Source organism: Typopeltis vanoorti, chromosome 20 (genome assembly GCF_054136105.1).
Source record: "Typopeltis vanoorti isolate ZY-2024b chromosome 20, IOZ_Tvanoo_1.0, whole genome shotgun sequence".
Classification (NCBI taxonomy): Eukaryota; Metazoa; Arthropoda; class Arachnida; order Uropygi; family Thelyphonidae; genus Typopeltis; species Typopeltis vanoorti.
In genome coordinates this window covers 70,842,955-70,865,072 of record NC_143568.1, presented here as the reverse complement: position 1 = coordinate 70,865,072, position 22,118 = coordinate 70,842,955, and the positions used below count along the sequence as shown (strand labels likewise).

General features: G+C 35.5%; 1 protein-coding gene across 1 annotated transcript in view; it reads right to left on the bottom strand.

Moving 5' to 3' along the window:
- LOC150095553 (proteasome adapter and scaffold protein ECM29) overlaps window positions 1-22,118 on the bottom strand; it is a 691,438-nt gene that overhangs the window by 488,868 nt on the left and 180,452 nt on the right. Inside the window, exons 13-14 of the mRNA XM_090409825.1 lie at window positions 21,108-21,234; window positions 1,317-1,397 (exon numbers count right to left, since the gene is read on the bottom strand). Coding sequence (XP_090265951.1) covers window positions 1,317-1,397; window positions 21,108-21,234 — 208 coding nt within the window. The remainder of the gene's footprint in view (window positions 1-1,316; window positions 1,398-21,107; window positions 21,235-22,118) is intronic.

Genomic DNA, 22,118 nt, shown 5'->3' with positions numbered 1-22,118 from the left:
TTGTACAATTTATAGAGTTATAAATTACACAACCGACCAACACCTTGAGTAGAAAAAAAACAGCAGATTTTTTAAATGTTGTAGATCTATAGTTATGAACGTATGCTAGAGGTAAATGGCAGACTAAAAAAAAAAAAAAAAGAGATCTGATTTGGTGTGAGGACTCTGATATTATTGATGGTAAGGGGAAGTGAAGGGAGATCATTCTTTGTCAAGAAGCATTACAAGGGTTGTTTGAAAAGTTTGGTAGAAAAAATAAGTTAAGCACATTTTTTTGGAAAAAATCACCTTTATTTCTCAACATAGTCTCTCAAGGTCACATTTGGTCCAGTGAGTTTCCAATTTTTTCATCCCATCTAAAAAAGTATGATTTGTCAAATTGTGCAAAATAGTCATTCTTGATAGCACTTATCAAGAATGACGACGTCATGAGGGTTGATGAATCATGGTACAAATTAAAATCTGTCTTCATAGAGAAATGTACCAATACCTTGTGTCCTGATAGAGCAGTAAAAAAGAAAGATTGGATAAAATAAATAAAATGATAACCCCTTTCGAGTTATCATTGAGATGGAAAGGCTTCTTGTTCTTTGGCTTCATTTTTGTCATTTTTCTGTTCTATACAGTAATTATGTTCTCCCTTTCATTTTCCTATGGCCTAGTTCTGTTTCTTGATATATACGTATGACTTTAGGGTGTTTTAGGTTAGTTAAGTAACTTAGGCTATGGTAATTCTGATTTGCATCGAAAATCACCTTACGTCGGTCCGTAGGAATGGATCTCCGACGTAACTCGAGGACGCCCTGTATAGGCAGTGAATGAACTAAAGAGAGAGATATAACAGCTGGAGTGAATGATATGTAGCCTCCCTTGATGAGTCTCTGCCTCCATGGAGGCATCTGATAACACCAATAATAAGAATACACCAGGAATATACGGTGTGAGATAAATATCATTATTCTAGAAAAAATTATTTCTGTAAATTGCTATAAATTTATAGAAAATATGGATAACATAGGGAAGTTGCAGAGGTCATTTCCACTTAGCATTCTTGTAGTGTTGTAAAAAGATAAGATTGAGAGAAGAATGTTCTATAGGGGAAAGTTTGTACATGGTTATGGTCTCTGTTAAACAAAGACCAAGAAGGAGAACTGGTTAAGAAATGATTAGAGGTGCTCGGGTTCACTGAATTATCTGCAATTCAGATGGATAAATGGATGATCTAGGATTTGTTAAATTAACAAGATTTTTCTCTATAACATATACTCTTAAAGTGAGAGCATAAACAACTTTAAGAACAACAGATATACACTCACCTCTTGAAATGTTAATACACTGAAAGGTAGAACTCTATTTCCAATCACATATTTTGCTTGACTTTTAATTCTATCTTCAGCCTATAATAATCAGAAACAGTAAATGTTTTTCTCATGAAGGTTTACTTCTATATGTAGAAATGCTGATTTAAGAAGCAAAAACTGTATAACCAATTTTGTAGACTGTGTTCAGCCAAGTGAATTAATTACAGTAATCAGATGCTTATCTCCCCCCCCCCCCTCCCTCTTTCTTATGATTAAAAAGCACTTATCTGGCTGAATAATGTTGCCTTACTTAAGGGCAAAATAAGGTTTTAATGCACTTCAATTCTAAATTATTTAAATTTAGATTAACTTAAATTCTTCAATTTAAATAACTCATCTAAATTACTTGAATTTATACACATTTAATTCTTATTAAATGTGTATAATTATTTGCCATAATTTCATTTAGGTATTTCATATTAAATTTCATAATATGGTATTTGCTGAAAACATTTAATGCTTTCAACAAGTACCACATTAGATTGTTATCATCACAAGTCATAAATGCAACTATGTTTCATAAAGGAAACTATCACAATTTTAGGTGCATTTTGCAAAATGTGTATGTGCCTATTAGTCACCTCTCATTATGGAAAACTCAGAGGGACCACAGAAATAATTTGTTATAGTGATAATTTGATATCCTGAATTTTCTTTAGAACAGTATGAATACTACAAATTGCCTATGCAGTTCGCAGTGTTTGTTATAATGAAAGAATTACTTGTAACAGTGTTTGCTATAATTGTCTCCCACCCCAGTGGCATATTCTGCCAGATAATGGCAGGGTGGTCTGAATATATTGAATAAAGACCAACAAGGCCACAGAGGAATGTCAACTGAATAGCAAGGGAAATGGCTATCCCTTGGGCTCTAGCTGGGGTCTGGTCTCTTCTTCTGCTTACTCTGAGTCTGACTGCTTTCTTTTATGTCCTATTTGGTCTCTCTCTCTCTCTAAACCAACTCATTTTCTTCTGACCCTGATGCTCTTCGAGTATTTGAGGGTCAGGTCTTTCTTTTCTGACTTAATTCCTGGGTAGGATAGGGATAGCTTTACTCAGTAACATATCTAAGAGAAGGTAACTCGGAAATCAAAACCTGTTCCAAAAGGTTGGGTTCAATGACAGGCCAGCTCGCTGTCTGTGTAAACATAATATTTCTATGAATTTCAGAATGGAAGGAAGGAAATACCAGAAGATCTTTTCAGTAACAACTTTTCAAGAAACAGACAATGATTTTTGGGACATGGAATGTATGAAGTCTAAATAATAAATATCCCAAGATAATTCAGGAAGTTGAAAAACAAAAAGTAGAGGTTATGGTCCTAACAAAAAGGAAGAAGAAAGATAAAGGTTTTGAAGTAATGGGTAAATATCTACATATATGGAGTGATATGTCTGTTCTCATAAAAAGTAGATGGAAAAACCAAGTAAAAAGCTAAGAAGTAGTAGTAAATGAAAGGTTTATAAAAGTAAATCTTGAAGTACGTGGACTGGGATTTTTCATTATTGAAACATTTCCCATGTGACAATGCCTCACTTGATGAAAAGGAAGAATTAGAGATCTCAGAGAAATTATTGAATTAGCAAGTTAATGCAAGGAATTATTAGTGTTAGGAGACTTTAATAATCGAGTTGGGAAGAGGAATAATCATTATATGGTAAGACGTTATGGAGAAGATTATGCTAATGATAATGGGCACAGGTTGATTCAGGTGTGTGGAAATGAGAAGTGTCAGGTGCTAAATAGATATTATCAGAATAAAGATATACATAAAGTTTACATGGATCCAGCCAACCAGATGTCTGAAGTCAGTACCTGATTTGATGATAGGCAGACAGGAATGAATAGCAGTAGTACAAGAAGTGAGAGTGCTCTGTGGAATTAGAGGTGGGATAGATCATTATATGATAATAAATAAGATTGTGTGTCCTGCTACATCTAGAAGGCGAAATACTTCACATGATGATGGTAGAGTTATTGAGATCCCCAGATTCAAAACAGGACTGTTACAAGATGATAGTATATGGGATTTATATATACGACATCTTGAGAAGAAATTGAATCTATCCAGAGAGGGATCTGCATCTGAGTTGTATGACCATTTAAAGAAATGTTTACATGAGGTTGCTGAAGAGATCCTTGGATGACTAGAATGTATGAATCAACAAGTGAAGATGGTAGAATGGATAAGTCAACAAGAGAGCACATAAGAGATGGCTAAGCAGCAACACCTTTCAGGACAAAAAGAAGCAAAACAATATTAAGAGATAAGTGAAAAGAATAGTAGTCAAAGCTAAAGAAGAAAGTGTGAGAAAGAAAGTGCAGCAAGAATTGAACACCTGGTGGGATATAATCGCTCTTCTGAGGCCTAGCAATTTGTACGACAGGTACGAGTCCCTTATACATCTCGAGTAGGATTTAATATTATTTCCCCACAAGCTTTTAAGAGATACCATGAAGATTTATTATATGAGGATAAGGTGAATATCAAGGAGATGAGAGGCTGCTGTCAGGAGAAACAACATCTGAAGTGACATCGGAGGTGGTGAGGCAAAAATGAAAAGGCAGCTGGCCCCTTAGCAGAATGGCAATAGAAATGTTCAAGTATGGTGGTAAACAAGCTAGGTAGGAAATAACGATGTATACTAGAATATTAATTATAAAAAACTTTAATTAATACTTTTCTATATTTCAGAAATGTTACATTGCCATCATCAGGGATCAAAAAACAATGATATGTACATGCAAGGCACCAATACTGAGCAAACGAGGCTGAATAAAGGCAACAGAAGCTGGGTCTAGAGTCCCAAACAGTGCTCCCTTTTGGGCTAAATTCAGTTGTTTTGGTCACTGGGCTGATGTTCTTAAAAGTATGTATGCTTCCAAGATTTGGGCCAGTCTCAGGAAGAGTCGGATGAATAGTCTTTCATACTTGTAACGGCTGCGGTGTAATAGAGTAACCTTCTTCCAGTGTATCCTGTGTGGGGGGGGGTCCAAAGAATGGTCAGCAAGTCCTGAGTGGCTGTATATTGGTGGAACTGAATGTAGTCCTTGTGTTTGGATATCCTGATATTGCCTGTTTGGCCATAGTAGGACAGTTTATAACTGCAAGGGACCTAATATACTCCTGGTAGGTCTAGAGCAGTGGTTGCCAAAGTGGTCGATATCGACCCCCAGGGGTCGATAGAAAAATATAAGACATCATTGTACGGGTAATATTTAATTCGGTTAACTTGGATTACCTCCATCCTGAATGACAATGCAATTAAGAGTGAATCGTGGGAACAGTGACATGAATAGGACCGTAAGATGGAGCAAGGTCATGAAAATAGTTATGGAGGCCAATCAAGTAGGCCAAAATGACGTATTTACCAATAAACGGATGTCTGTGGTTCCTGCCTGGCCAGCGCGGCTGCTTATTTACTTATACTTACACGTATTCGATCCCAGTCACATTTTTGTGCATCGAAATATAAGTGAGCGTTAATGTTCTAAAATTCATCAACATATATATTATAATTCAATCGTTATTCATTCACGAACTAAACTTCTCTATGTTGAAGAGTTGAGCGGAGCTGGTAGTAATACCAGTAGTTTATTAATACCAGTATATTAATTTCACTAGTAATACCAGTGATATTACTAGTGATAGTAATAGTAGTAGTAATAGTAATATAATAATATATACTATATTATACATACAATAAACACCGTAACTATAAAACAAACAATCTAAAAACTCACATAAGCGTCTTTTTTTGCTTGTCCTATTATAATTACATAATAGTAAAATAGAGGGGGTCGATAAAAAGTCAAGAAACTCTTGAAGGGGTCGACGGTCAAAGAAGTTTGGCAACCACTGGTCTAGGAGAGTGTGGCTGGTCACTGGTGGAGTGGACAAGAGATGCCAATTTATTATATGGTATGTGACTGGTTGTAAGGTGACATTTCCTTAGGATTTTTGTTAATTTTTTGGATGTGCCCTGGATATATATGGAATGGTGACAGATTTTGAGTAATCTCAGCTTTGAAGTTAATGTTATGTTTATTATTTTTTGGATTTTTTTTGTGGGTTGTAGCCATTGGCTAAGAAAGTGTTAAGAATATGGTTAAGTTTAGTAGTTAGGGCTCTGTTATCTGAACAGGTTAATTTTACCCTGTTATATAGGGTTTTTATAATCCCATACTGTTGAGAGGGAGGTGGTGTGACTGCATCTACCTGTATGTGTAGGTTTTCTGTAAATGGAGAATGCCAGGGATCCTTCAGGCTGGTGTGTAATCAGAGTATCTAGGAATGGGAGACTGTTGTTTAGCAAACTGGATCCTTGGGTGTTGATTGTTTAGGTGTGTTAAGAAACTGTGGAGTGTATCCAAGCCATGCTGCCAATAGAGAACACATCATCAACATAGTGTAGCCAGATGGTAGGTTTCTGTGGGGCAGAGTTTAAGGCTTTTTCTTCAAAGGTCTCCATAAAGAAGTTGGCCAGGTTGGAGAACCCATGCCATTCCCCTCTATCTGTTTGTAAATTTTTTCCTCCCAAACAAAATAGCTTGAGTTCATAGTGAACTGAAATAGGGCTGAGATATAGGGAGGAAATATGGATTGGATGAGATCTAAGGTATCTCTGAGCGGGACACTGGTGAATAAGGAGGAGGAGACAACAAAACTGACCATTATGTCAGTGTGTTGGAGTGTGAATTTTTCTATACTGGCTTTAAAGTGGGCTGAATTTTTTTTGTGTGCGAAGGTGTGTTTGTCAGTATATCGTGAGCACTTTGGCTAAATGTCTGGCTAATTTGTATGCGGGTAAATCAATGGCATCCACAATGGGATGTAATGGCACATTCTGTTTATGAATTTTTGGTAGTCTATATATCCAGGTGGGGTCTAGAATTATAAGGTTTTAATCAGTTTGTAACTTCCACAGGCCAAGAGGTAACCTTTATAAGTAGCCTATGGAGTATTCTGATTTGTGTGCTGGTGGGATCATAGTCCATAAGTAGAATGATCTAGTAGTAAAGAGGCAAGCTTAACTGAGTAAAATGACTGGTTTAAAACCACAGTTTCAGTAAGGAAATACCGTGAGTAGACATATTACTAACTATTATAATAACGGAATTAACTCACGTCAATTATTCTTTATTTGTAGAATTTTCACCTGAGTATCACAGGTATCATCAGTACAGGTACAAGGCTAATTAAACAATAACTGCTATATATTCACAAAGCGCCACCTAAATAGCCAAGGTTAAATTTCCTAAATTTATTTAAATTATTATTATTTATTTATATTTATTTTTATTTCTGACAGGTTTTAAATAATTTAAATTTAATTATTTAGTTATTTAATTATTAAATAATAATCATTTAATTATTCAATTATCATAATTAAAAAAAAAATTTCTCTCTCTTTTTTTTTTTAATATATACAGTAAAACCCCTTTTTTACACTTTTCAGGAGACTGATGGAAAAAAGTGCAAATAGCAGGAATGTAAAAAAAACATTAAAAAAAGGCTAAAAGATGACTTACTGCTAGCATGTGAGTCTACATAGTAGATTACAAAATTTAATAACTGAAAATAAATGAATTTACAATGTACTTAGATTTATCTATTTAAAAAAATCTTTAATTGTTGATTGTTTTTGCTTTTCTTTTTTTTTTTTTTTGACTTAGCACCAGATTGCTTTGCATTGAGTTCAATGCTCGAAGTGTTTTTTTACTATCGTGTTCAAAGTGGACACGGAGAGTCCAAGATCTTATGGTAAATGCACATGTGTTCCGGCATACCAATTTACACATCACAGAATTGCCATCTTTTCTTCTACCGAAATACATTTTCTGTCTTTTTTCTCCATGTTACTAACATGGATAATCCACCACCGCAACCTGAAAGCAACTTTCACACGCTAAATTACGTTGCAGAAATTCTGCAATATCAATTTGTACTGTGATTGAAAAATCATGGTATCGCTCATCACTACTGCATGCACGCAGGTCACCGTGATGGCAGAAACGAAACTACAGCTGAAAGCAACGCCACTTGAGAACAGAAATGCGCAGATTTCTGCTGAAATCGATTCGAAAATCGGTATTGCCACCGAGAAAAAAAACACAAATCATGGGAAATAACGTCCACATCAAGTTGTTAATGGCATGAAAACAATACATCATGAGAATAGGCCTTAAGACGGAACCAACAGAAAATGATGTAAATGGCAGGAAAACGTAAATTGCGGGAACGTAAAAACGAGGTTTTACTGTATATATGTGTATACAATTATATGTTAGGAAAGATTTGCTGCTTTATAAAATACTATCTCCCACAGGGGGAAAGACGTAAACCATCAGATCTGATTAGATTAGGAGAGTGTAAAGTTTCACGTTCCTTTGTATAGCCGTTCCATTAGAAACCGACTTTTGTCTTGTTCCACTTAACTCTATGTCTGGTGTTGATGGCATGTTCTGCAATTCTAGACTGTTCGGGTTCAAGGTACTGGATGTATGACTGGTGTTCTTCTAACTGGGCCTGAGCAGATCTTCCTGTTTGTCCAAAATATGATAATCCACACGAGCAGAGAATCTGGTAGATACCTGGATAGCTGAGATGTGGGAGCTTGTCCTTTGGAGACATTAGGAAAGTGGAGATTTTTCTGACGGGTTGAAAAGCCACACAGATATTTAGTGGTTTTAGCACCTTAGCTATGTGTTCACTAACCCCTTGTATATAGGGGATAGGTATACGTGTAGGTTCCTCTGTACTTGAAGAGAATGCTGGAGCACGAATACTTAAAGCTCTTTTTATGAAGGACTTCTTAGAGCCATTGGATATGAAGGAGGAATTAATATACTATAATTCTTTTGGTAAAAGTTCTTCTGAAGAACAAAAGGAGTGGGCTCTATGAACTAGTGTTTTTATAGTACCTGCCTTTTGGCTGGGATGGTGATGTGATTCAGCGTGGATGTACTGGCCTGTATGAGTCTCTTTCCTATAGACTGCGAATTGTAGATAACCATCTGGTTGGCGAAGAATCAAGAGGTCTAGAAATGCTAACTGCTTATTTACTTCTACTTCTAGGGTGAACTAGATCCTTGGATGAAGTGCATTAATTTTTGAGAGAAACAGTTGTAGTTCTTAGGTGCCCTTCCATATGGCAAAAATGTTGTCCACATATCTGAACCAAATGTTAGGTCTGGGTGTAATGTTGTTAAAGATACGTTGTTCGAAATGCTCCATGAAGTAGTTGGCAATAGCACGAAATATTGGATTACCCATTGCTGTCCCTTCGATTTGTTGGTATAACTGGTTTTTGAAGGAAAAATAACTGGACTTTATTACAAATTCAAATAATTTGACAATGTTGTCTGGAGAAAATTCTTGGTGTAGTAATTCTATGCTGTCCGCCAGCGGAACATTCGTAAATAGCGAAACAATATCTAGACTAATCATAATCTCCGAATCATCTAGATGCAGATTGGAAATTTTATTTCTGAAGTCCACAGAATTTTTTATATATGTAGCAGTTCTTCTAGTTGAAGAAGTGAGTAAATTTGACAGAAATTTTGATATTTTGTAAGTGGGACAACCTGTACAGTCTACAACCGAATTCCATTAAGACGCTGTAGCTAGAGCATCTGTAAATATGCAGAGCCTTTGGCGATGTAAATCAGTGTTTAAATTTAACGCAATTCAGGATCACGTTATCTCGGCAGCATTTTAGAAAGGCTAAATCAATTCAGTTGTCTGGATATCTTCAGCTACAACTTACCATATTGCCAGGCCTTGTGTGCAATAGAATCTCCACAGTAGCAAAAGTGTTAGTAAAGTACTACAGGTCCTGACAATGATATTCAACAAAGTGATTGCAGGTGAGAATATCCCTTATGGTTAGAACTTGTCACATAAATCATCAATCCATAAGGACAATAAGAAAGCTTCCCAAAATTATAGAGGAATAAGTGTTGTGCCCAATTAGCAGGATATTTAGTTGAATTACATGAGGGATGGAATTGAATTTAAAACATCCCCAATAATATCAGAAGAACAATCTGGTTTCAAAGCAGAAAGATTTTGCAGGGATAATATATTTTCTTTATCCCCCCCCCCCAAAAAAAAAAACAATTGCTAAGAATGAAGAGCTCCATTTAATTTTTGTAGATCTGGAGAAAACTTATATTGTCCCATGGAAGACATATGGTGAGTATTGAAGAAAGCAGGAATAGATGAACAGTAGAAATGGTGCAGGAGATGTAGCAGAGATCTAGATCTGCTATAAAGATTCTATAAAAAATAATTTAGGGTTACACGGTGGTCAGCATTCATAGTGAAGAATTTATGGAGACAACACACTTGTTAGAATAATTACTTTACTATTAATTAAGAAAGTAACATTCAAATTTTGATCTCTGTAATGAGGTCATAATTAGGAAATATAGATATGTACAGGATACAAGCTACGTGACACTACACTACACAAAAGTAGGATGAATCTAAATGTTTGTTAATCATGTACCCTAGCCTGATCTCTGGTGGAAAAAAAAAAAATAATAATAATAAACAATTTCTGAAGTTCTCTTGTATTTACGATTTTCTTCTGTTTGGGGATGTTCTGGTTGCTACATGGGTTGAAAATGGGTTCTCCAAATCCTTCAACCCTGTATAGCATCCAGAACAACCCAAACAGAAAAAAATCTTAATATGAGAGGACTTTAGAAATTATTTAATGTAGTTTATTATTTTTACGGCTATTTTTGCCTGTTTTCGTTTAGAAGTGTCCCTTATTTAAAATACATTGGCTTTTTACTTAAAAATTCTTAAGGTATTATAAATGCATTTTATGGGTAAATATATGCAGACAAACAGAGGAAGAAATTTTGCACATACCTTGTTTGGATGTTAGGATGTCTTCGTTCTCCATACTTCTGCTGTTAGGCTGTTAGGGGGGGTGGATGGGAAACGTGGGGATGTTTGAGGCAAGGTGGGAAGATTAATAAGAAAACCCTGGGGTTTTTAAAATAATATATATATATTATTATATTTAAGGGCACTTCTTTGGGAAAGGGAAGGGTTTTATGGGAAACAGGGACAGGGGGAGAGCATTAACAGGGTGTGAGCTGTTTCGATCGTGTTATCGTCATCGGAATATTTCGGGATAAGTGTAGGGCTCTATCATGATGGCTTGGTGCATCTGCTTTAGGGGAGCTTGTGATATTGCTAATTGGTCGGAGTCGTGACCTAATTTTTATGTTGAGGAGCTTCCAACACTTGGAAATTAGGTAGTGTCAGTGGATGTTGATTGAGTTTTTGTCACATTTTATGGCAATTGTTTCCGATAATCTAAGCACTGTTTCGTTGTCTTGTTTGTCTATTATTATGGCCTTGTCAATTTGCAGGATAATGTTTCTGTTCAAGGGAGTGAACTACAATTTCAGTCTTCCCTGTACTCTATTTTTCTTTTTGATGTTGCATTTTTTTTTGTGTTTAAATGTTCTGGAATAGGGATGTTACAGTCGGGGAAGTGTTCTTGTAGTCTAGCCCATAAAGACCTGATGGTAGAACCTGTGTAGGTGATATCACAGTCTTTTTGGCAAGGAAATTTGTAGACTACATTGTGGTGTTCTAATATTTCTTTGTGTGTGAGAGATTTAATGGGTTTTAAGAGAGTTGCTAATTTTTGGTTCATGGTGAATACTAGTTTACAGTCCGTGTGTTTGAAAATGTATTTTTAGGCTTTGTATGTGTTTTGGATGTAGGGCAGTTTGATAACCTTTTGTGTTGGGAAGTCTGTTTTGGTTGTAGGGTTGTTTTGACGGGTTTTTGCTGTTCTGTTTGTGTAATTATTAGTTGTGTGGGGTAGTTGCGATTTTTAAAAATCTGTGTTAAATTATTTAATTCCATGTTGAGATAATTACAGTTAGTTGAGAATTTGTAAGCATTTATAAATTGTGATAGGATGACCGATTTTTTTAACTGAATATGGATGGTATGAACTTAATTGAGGTAGTTCCCGATATGCATGGGTTTGTGGTATATTTTTGTGGCTATTTTGTTGTTAGTTCTGATTAACATCAGGTTTAAGAAATTGATGGATTTGTTCTGTTCAGTTTCCATGGTGAATTTTAGTCTGTTGCTGTAATTGTTAAGGGATGCTTATAAGGTGGTGATGTGTGTAGGTTCTCCAATGCATAGGAATTCGTCCACGTATCTGCCATAAAAGGTGATGCCAGGGGGGGGGGGGGGTAGGAGTGATTCTATGTGTGCTAGGAATAATTCCGCTAGTTGTCCACTGATGTTTTGGCCCATAGGGAGACCGAAAATTTGAACATACATTTTGTTTGTGAACTTAAAGAAGTTGGTTGATATTATGAGTTTCATTACGTTTGATGTCATTAGGTGTTAAATTTGTGTATGCGTGCAGGGTGTGGTCCTCTGTGAGTAGTGTGTGTACGACGTCTAATGTTCTTGGGACGTCTACGTTAGTGTATAATGAAGTTGCATCCAATGAGGTGAGGATGTCTTCCCGGGATAAAGTAACATTATTTATTTTTTGGAATAGGTTGTCAGTATTTTTTATCATACAGTTTGACGTTGTAAGTAATGGTTTGATAAGTTTAGCTACGAATTTTGCTAATGGTGTTGTGGTGGTGGTGGTGGTGGTGTTCTTGTAGGAGACTATAGCACCATATCGGGTAACCATCTTTGTGGGATTTGATTCCCGAACATTCAAGGGGTGCGTGCGGTGTTTTTCATTGTGGTTTTGTCTATCTTGTTTTGATTTTTTAAGGTGTGTAGGGTGTTGTTGATTTGTTACAATGTAGTCTACAAATTTCTTTGCCAAAAAGACTGTGATATCACCTACACAGGTTCTACTATCAGGTCTTTATGGGCTAGACTACAAGAACATTTCCACGACTGTAACATCCAAATTCCAGAACATTTAAACACAAAAAAACGCAACATCAAAAAGAAAAATAGAATACAGAGTACAGAGAAGACAGAAATAGCAGTTCACGCCCTTGAACAGAAACATACCCTGCAAATTGACAAGGCCATAATTAGAATATCGGAAACAATTGCCATAAAATGTGATGAAAACTCAATCAACGTCCACCGACCCTACCTAATTTCTGAGTGTTGGAAGCTCCACAGCATAAAAATTAGGTCACGACTCCGGCCAATAAGCGAAAACAAAAGTCCTTCTAAGGCAGATACACCAAGCTGACATGACATAGCCCTACACTTTTCCTGAAATGTTCTGATCGAAACGGCTTGCACCCCGTTAACACTCTCCCCCGCCCCTGTTTCCCATAAAACCCTTCCCTTTCCTAAAGAAGCACCGTTAAATATAATAATATATATATATTGTGCATATGTTATTTTTAAAAAACCTAGGTTTTCTTATTAATCTTCCCACCTTGCCTCAAACACCCTCCATGTTTCCTAACCCCCCCCCCCTTTAACAGCCTAACAGCAGAAGTATGGAGAACAAAGACATCCTAACATCCAAACAAGGTATGTGCAAAATTTCTTCCTCTATTAGTCTGCATATATTTAGATAACCCATAAAATGCACTTATAATACCTTAAGAACTCTTGAGTAAAAAGCCAATATATTTAAAATAAGGGACATTCCTAAATGAAAACAGGCAAAAATAGCTGTAAAAATAATAGCTTTTAAGAGGAGTAACATGGGATTTCCCAGAAATAATACCTAAGTTTAATGTAGTTTTTTTTTTCTCACCAGAGGTCAGGCTAGGGTAAATGATTAACAAAAATTTAGATTCATCCTACTTTTGTGTAGTGTAGTGTAGTGTCACATAGCTTTCTGTACATATGTATATTTCCCTGATGATGACCTCAATACAGAGATTAAGAGGTTGAAACGTTGAATGCTACTTTCTTAATGATAAGTAAAGTAATTATTCTAACATATGTTGTGTCTCCATAAATTCTTCACTATGAATGCTATAAAGATTGGCAACAAATTTTCAGAGGAATTTATTACTAGCAAGGAGTTCAAGCAGGGATATTCTATGTCACGATCATTGTTTAAGATCTACTTGGATGTGGTCTTGGAGGATTGGAACAGACAATGTTGTGGAATGGGTGTACCCATAGGAGACTAAGTCCTACATTCTCTTCTTTTCGCTGACGATCAAGTGATTCTTGCACAGGACAAGGAGGATATAGAATACTAGATGAGGAAATTGCTGGATACGTATAAATGCTGGAGCCTGAAAGTTAATGTGTTCAAAACCAAGTACCTAGTAGTTGGAGGTGATATCTTGAGTTACAAGGTGAGAACAATAAAATCTGTAGATGCCTTAAAATATCTTGCTTCCATGGTGGACAAGTCTGGTCAGTGTGAAGTGAATATAGCATTTCAAACAAGACAGGCATGAGAAGCTATTAGAACCATGAATGGTATTTTATGGAGTCAAAGTTCTCAAGAAAAACAAAGATGCTGAATTATGTGATTATTGAATATAACGACCTGTGGATGGCAGTGTTGGACACTAACAGCTTGAGGAGACAAGTAGAAGTTCTGAAAATGGATTTCTTCCAACAAAGTATGAGAGCTAGCTGTATGGATCGTCTGATAAATGCACATATGTTCAAACACAGATAAAAGTTGAAAAGCCTGTTACACAGAGGATAGAGCAGGGGTCGGCAACCTGCGGCTCTTTGAATGAATAACTGCGGCTCTTTTTGTTATTAAACAATCTATCTAAACATAGAAGTAAAAAGAAATATTTTGTAGGTCAAATGACCCCTAACCATATGTCGATACTCAAAAAATGTCAGTTTACATTGGGTGCGATCAGCCAGGCAGAGCACTACTTTGTAGCAATTAATTTTCGCTACAAATTATTAATTTGTAGCGATTAATTAGTGATAAAATAGCAATTAAAATAATTTATAGCGATTAAAATAATTTGCAGTGATAAAATAGCGATTAAAATAATTTGTAGCGATCGGCATTCAATACAAATTAAATTAATTTGTAGTGAATGGCGATTGCTACGGTAGCGCTATGATCAAGCAGTTGGCTCGGACACATTTATGACGTCACGCTAGGCTGGCACATGTAGCGCTACGGTAGTGCTTGCGTGTCTGAACGTGTCCATTGTCTTCGCATATAGTGCAGGAGTGGTATATAAATCTGCTCACTTTGTTAAAATAAGTAAAGGTTTTGTAGTGGACGTCGTTGCCGTGCTTTTATTTACTGGTGATTGTGTTAGGTAACGTGAATATTGTAACATTCAATTAAATATTAACAAAATAAAAATATTTTTATAGTATTTAAAATGTCAGCAAAGAAGAGAAAGATAGAACCAGAAAATCAGGAGTTTAAAAGTGAATGGACCGAAACCTACGCATTTGTAGCAAATACAGCAGGATTTCCAATGTGTTTAATATGCCATGAAAAGCTTTCAAATAATAAAAAATCAAATATACAAAGACATTTTTTAAATAAACACGATACATTTGACAAAGCATATCCACGGGGAGAAGAAAGAAAAAGGCAGTAGAAGAGTTGCAACGCAAAGTAAATATAACTAAATGTTCATTTTCCAAATGGATAAAAGAATCAAGAAATACAACTATTGCTAGTTTTGTGGCCATTCAAGGTTATTAAATGAGAAAAACCTTTTACGGACGGCGAATATGTGAAAGAATGTTTTATTAAAATGTCCGAATATCTTTTCTGCAATTTTAAAAACAAAGCTGAAATAATTGCAAAAATAAAAGACATGCCATTATCTGCTAAGATTGTAAGGGACAGAACTATACGAATGGCAGAAGATATAACAAATCAGCAGGTTACAGAACTAAATTCAACACAAGGATTCTCCATTGCCTGTGACGAATCATGTGATGTGGATGACATTGCACAGACTGTACTTATTTGTAGATACATAAACTCTCAAAGACCTCAGGAAGAATTACTCGATATACTGCCACTTACAGGACAAACTCGTGGAGAAGACATTGAATCTGCCGTTACCACTTGCTTGAAAAGTAAGTGTATTAATATTAACAAAATAATATCTATTTCGACCGACGGGGTGCCAAGCATGAAAGATACAAAAAAAGGTTTTGTTTCTAGTTAAAAAACAAATTTTGCATGACGTGTTTTCCTTTCACTGCATAATCCATCAAGAGATACTTTGTGCACAAACTTTTGCAAAAGAGATAACAGTAGTGATGGATTTGGTTGTAGAAATTGTTAACAAAATAATGGCAATACCGCTACATCATCAGAAATTTTGTGAACTTCTTAAAGAAATCAATTGTGAATATTCTGATCTTCTTTTGCATAACAGAATAAGATGGCTTTCCAGAAGTGCGGTGTTGATGCGATTCACCACCTGCCTTGGAGAGGTTAAGTTGTTTCTAAGACAAAAGGACCTTGAATATGCACAGTTAGAAGATACTCATTGGTTACAAAAATTCTACTTTATGGTGGATATGACTTCCCATTTAAACGCACTAAATAAGAAACTACAGGGAAAGGGAAATACAGCAGTTTTGCTTTTAGAAGAAGTGATTTCGTTTGCGACAGACTTAGAGAAAGGCACATCATTACATTTTCTTACGTCGAAGAAATATCAACAAAAACAAGCTGATAATTCCATAAATTTAACCTTTTTCAAAGAAATTGTGGTAAATATGCGATCTGAATTGAATGGGAGATTTGAGGAGTTTAGAAAGAACAAGGCAACTATGTCATTTTTATTGCGACCACTTGAAATTAATCCTGCTGAATTAAATTTTTCACCTTTTGTTGGAATTGATGAGGCTGCATTTCAACTTGAGTTAGAGGACCTGAAAACCAAGGATTTGTGGAATTCAAAATTTAGAAATCTTAAAGCTGACCTGGAGGAGTTGGAAAGACAAAAATCTACCCTTGCAATACAACACAAATGGTCTGAAATAGAAGATCTTAAAAAGCAAGATCAGATTGTATTCGACATGTGGAATTGTTTATCGGCCACTTACATTCAGTTAAAAATACGCATTTGGACTTCTATCGATTTTCGGATTGACATATTTGTGTGAGCAAATATTTTCTAATATGAATTTTATTAAAAGTAAGTTGAGAAACCAACTAACAACATGAGTCTTTCGTCATGTTTGAAAATGAAAATGATGGCGTATTCGCCGCATATTGAGAAACTATCTGAAGAAGTTCAATAGCAAAAGTCGCACTAAGACGATATTTTAAATTAAAAAAATTAAAGAAATAGGTATGTTATTGGATTTTATATATATGCTTTTGTAAGGAGAAGGAAATCTTTGTTTTATTATTTAATATTTATATCATATAATTTCATGTGACATGTCACCCCTGTGTTTTACAAGTATGATAACGTGTTACTGTATTAAAAAAAAAAAAAAAAAAAAAAAAAAAAAGTGCGGCTCTCTAATTTTTTTTTTAACAGATATAATTTTAAAAATGGCTCTTCACTCCAAAAAGGTTGCCGACCCCTGGGATAGAGGCATGTGCTTTGAAATGATATGGACATGTCCAGAGAATGACAGAACTATGTCCATTGAGAAACATGCACTGGCCATTCCCTGGAAGGAGAAAATGAGAAAGACCATGGAGATATGTGGAACAGGACCATTGTTAGAGCAATGGAGAAAAGAAGCTTATTAGAACCATGAATGGTATTTTATTATTACTAGTTATGATCCTATACAAAGGTATATCATAACTAGGAATCCTGGACTCAGTCACACTAAACAATTTCAACATACATATTTTATGTAAACAGTTATAAGAGCCTGCTACACCAAAATGTTTATCTTGCCTTAAATTTTATAATAATTTAAAAATGATTTTCACTGTAAAACTATTCAGGTAGGTTTACGTGGTTAGCCTAGTGGCTGTGCGCTTCACAACCATATACCTGGGGAAGGAGTGTCCTAGGTTCGATTCCCGTCGGTGACGCGAGGGAACTGAAGGATCTTCCTCAGCCATAACCAAGTTAGCCGGTCTTGGACATAGACAGTAGCCCCCCCCCAGTTCATCCTAGGGTTTTTCATCCTGCAAAACAGGCAAACTGGCCTCGAGAACACAACATTACAGACATAGGATACACCGGGTGTTGGGCTGACCACCTTATCCTGTGAACGGTTTAAGGTCCGATGATTAAACTAACCCTCAACACCACAAGGTAAAAGAGGGAAAAGGAAGACGAGATGAGAACTATTCAGGTATTAAAAACAGCTTGATATACAACCAATTTTTTTCTGCACTGTATTCCCATTCTCTTTATACAGGTAGTTCTCGACTTGCGACGATTCACACTTACGATGGCCAAAAATTATTGTTAAAAATTCTCTAATTTTACTTTGCTGCCAGCATATACATGCATATATCACATTGCTTTTGTATACGTATCATAGCGTCGCCATTAGTCGACAAACAAAGCCTATCACCAATTTTTTAATTATGTATTAATATGTGCTAATAAATAATTTATAAATGTTTATGTGAGTTTATACATTTTAACCGTTTTAAGTTAAATAGAAACCTAATTTATGAAAATATTATAACAGAAGTCAAACAAATCAAGAATTTAAAAAAGTTCTCGACTTATGACAGAGACGTTGGAACATAACCCCATCGTAGGTCGAGGACTACTTGTACATATATATTTTTTGTTCCCCTCCTATGGCATAACAATAATATTGGAGAACAATTTCCTTCTTTAATAACAGTAGTATACCTAATATGAAGGACATTTTGGTATGCAATGTGGACAACAGCTATCTGGTTACATCCTTATCTGGTTACATCTCTGTTCTAGCAAAAATCAACAACTTAATATCCTTGTATTAAATTCACCAAGGAAAAGAAAAAAAATATGGAAAATTAGTCTTCCTTGCAATTTCCTTTCCCACTCTCCATATGGAGTTCTAACAAGCCCAGTACCTTGTAAACCTACCATCATAGATTGACACACACACAAACAAGATTCAGCACAACATCCATTTCAAAAGACTGGCATTATCAAAATTCTGTTCAATAGAGCACATGCATCTTCTATTCCAATCCTAATTTTTTACAACATAAGCTGGAACCATCAAAAGAATTATGCAACACAATGGTTTCAAACTCAAGAAGATCTAGCATATTATGGACATGTACAACCTAATCCCTAGGCTCAACTTCCTACATTAATGGCATATTAGAACCAATATCAAGAATCCTGAAAAAAATTCTAGCTCGTGCCTACCTTCTTTCCTATTAATAAATTTTTCTCCTTATTACTGTCCACCAAATATATTCCTTCTCTAGAAGTTTACCAAGTGAGCTGTGGTTGCTGCTTCCCATACTCCTGGACAAATGGGATGTTTTGTTGAGAAGAGACTTCAAGAACATCACTCCTGCATTTATTACAATAAATGCTAAGTCTGGCTTTATTCAGCATGAAATCAATATGGACCACAGAATTCTCTGGTTGAAAACTTGTCTCTTACATAAATGTTGTTTTTAAATTTGGGCATTTATTCAAAGAGATACTAGAGTGCTATTATTATCACCTAAGCTTGAATCAGAATGACTATTTCTACTATCTCAAAAGTAGAGTAAAAGCAATAGATTTTACAAGCATAATATGAACTGTGCACCAGAGATGGAAATAGTTCATATAATGCTTGTAAAATCTGTTGCTTTTACTCAACTTTTGAGTATTCAGAGTAAAGATGATCTGTTATGCTGGTATGGGAATATTTGTGAATATATTATTAATAAATTTTCTTATGTTTATGTGTTTCAAGAGCCTGTGTAGATCAGTGGATGTGGCGTTTGCACACTACGGTGCTTAACCGCATGAAGGAAGACTTCTTGGTTTCGAATCTAGTCGGCGACTAAAAGAAATTTTTCTAAGCCTTTTTTCAACCGGTTCCCGAGTTAGTCGATCTCTGGCACAGGCAAGCGGTTTTTTTCTCCCGTAAACTCAAGAAAATCAACCATAGAACCCACATTATTTCAGACATTAAATATGAGTGTTAGGGACCACGAGATGGCGGCACTTGTTGAGCCATCTCTCTTCACTGCGTGCCGCTTAATTAGTGATAGCCTTGGGCCAGCTATCTCTGATGGGGTACCAGTAAAGATTGAACTGCCCACTCAGTCTCCAAAAGTTAGATAGGGCTAAAAATGGCCTCACCTACTCCTTATATACGGGAATAAAAAGGCGTTAGCCAATTTTTTATTTTCTTTTTTGAAGTTCATAAAGTCTTTGATAGTGGTGGTGGTTGGGGGTAGATGGCGTTGGTGTAGTTGCAATCAGTTGGTGGATTTGACTAGTGGAGACAGAGTTGTAGAGCAGGTACCCTCCCTCGATGAGTCTTCGGACTCTCTCTCTGGAGGTGTTTCGTAGTAATAATAATGACAAAATATGAACCTCATTAAAAAGCACTAAAATGAGCAGCGATGATTACTGACATATGGAAGAAAATAGCTAAAAGCCCAGGTGGTAATCAAGAGATGGTTAGAGGCAAAGTAAAACTGAGTTTAGGATTACAGTCCTTGTTCTTTAATCTGTTCACATTAATGATATGGATTCAATTTCTCACATCACTTCTTTAATAACAAAAAAGTCTCATCAAAATGTTCTCCAACAAAGCAAAAATGATCTACTCAGACAACATGAAGTAGTATATTGTCTGAGAATTGAAAACACCATAGAATTAAAAAAAAATATAGGAACCATTTTCATGGAAAATGGTTGTAACTTACAAAAACACAAAACACTCTTTACTACATCAATCAAGACCAGAGTCCTCAAACAAGACCAGAGCCATCAGCATTCCATACATTCAAAATGCAACTATCAAAATCAGTCACAAACCAAATGAGAGAGATACTACCTACAGTTGAGGCACCAAGCTAATGATTTTTATCTATTCATTCATTCACTCAATTATCCACACTGTTCACTATCCCATTCAGAAGTTGACAGGATACTCTACAGTACTTCAGATAAACTGGGAGATCATTACCAGTTTACCAGAAAATTAAAAAAAAGCAGTAAACAGGTTTCTATGAGTACAGTAAGTCAGGTTTAACATGCATGCACTGAAACTGCTACCAGCTACAAAATCAAATACAAATATAAATGTGTTATCCTGGTGAAGCAACATTATTGAACCTCCCCAACCTAAGCATACTAGGTTGTATGAAACTTCCCATTATATGGAACATCTTCATCCTGCAGAAAAGTTATATATCTTCAGCCCTACAGGATGAAAACTGAGTATAGAGGATACCACAGGACTGTTCACTCTCCCATCCAGAAGTTGATATGATATCTATGGTTTGAGCTGTTTTCTTGTAAATAATATGATATGAATGAAACACAGGAATGTTGACTTGAAGAAGAAATATTATCATTTATATTCTTTAATGAAATGTTTCTATCTGAAGCCAACAATGGGAATACCAACCAACAACAACAATCAACCTTGGAAGATGTTTAGAATGATATAATACATGCAATTCACATTACTGCAAATTCAGAGGAACAAAAGAAATAATGGCATGTTTGCCATGGTGAATTTCTTTTAGATCAGCAATGCAGTTTACTGTAAGTTAGTTCATTATAGAAGCATCTGCTCTAGTAAGACTTGGCTGTTATCCAAAAATTGAACATATACTAAATCTAAAATCAATATTTCGGGAAATAATAAATAAATGTTACATCACACATTAAGCTGATCATCATACCTTTTCTTTCAAGTAGAGCACTAATTCTGAAAATGATGGGAACATTTTATCTTTAACTGTATGTAAACATTCTTTGTTCCAAGTAGGATGTAAAGCTTTTACAGCCTCTCTTCTAATATCCTCTTGTCTAAAACAATTAAAAAATTTTCTTTAAGAAAAATATGCATGTAAAAAAAAAAAAAAAAAAACTTATCTTAATAACTTATGCACAATTTATTTAGGCTAAGAGTATGAAACTATGACTTAGAAGTAAGGATGGAGGAGGAGATGAAGAAAAAAAAGTGTTTACAGAAATGTTTTAAAGCATTAATGATTGCTGGTCACTACTTTTCTATCCTTATAATAATAAGGAGAGAGAGAGAGAGAGAAGAATGATCAAAATTTAATTCCAATGATTATTACTACAATGCACATCCACCAACAAAAGACATCCTACAATTCATTAGTAGTCCTATGGAAGAGCTAAGGGAAACATGGAACTGGTTCAATTAATTTCACATCTACAATAAGAAGAATGCCAATCTCACATTTTATTTTATGTAGCTCCCACCCATTTCATTCTGTAAACCAGTTTATACCATGGGTAGGCAAAGATGTTTTATATTTAAAACTTTTTTTTTATATATTTTTATTTTTAAATAGTCTGGAGACCCTGCTGTAAGATCACACATGAAACTTTTTCCAGCAACTACAGGCCTACAATAAGGGGCAATGATCTCACACTGGGTGATGGAATTCATCTCCCACCTAAAGATAATCACAACCATCCATTCCTCACAGCAGAATTCAAACCTGCAGGTAACAGTTAATGTTATTATCCTATAAAATCCCCTTAATAACTTATATGCTTCTATCAAGTCTAATTTTTTTTGCCTGTCAGCTAGTTTGTAAAGTCCTAGACCATCAATCTATTCTCATAGGGAGCATTCCATATACTTGCTGCATTTTTTTTTGCTTGCCTCTGGATTCTCTCTTTCACTTCTTCATCCCCATGGAATACGGGTGAACAGT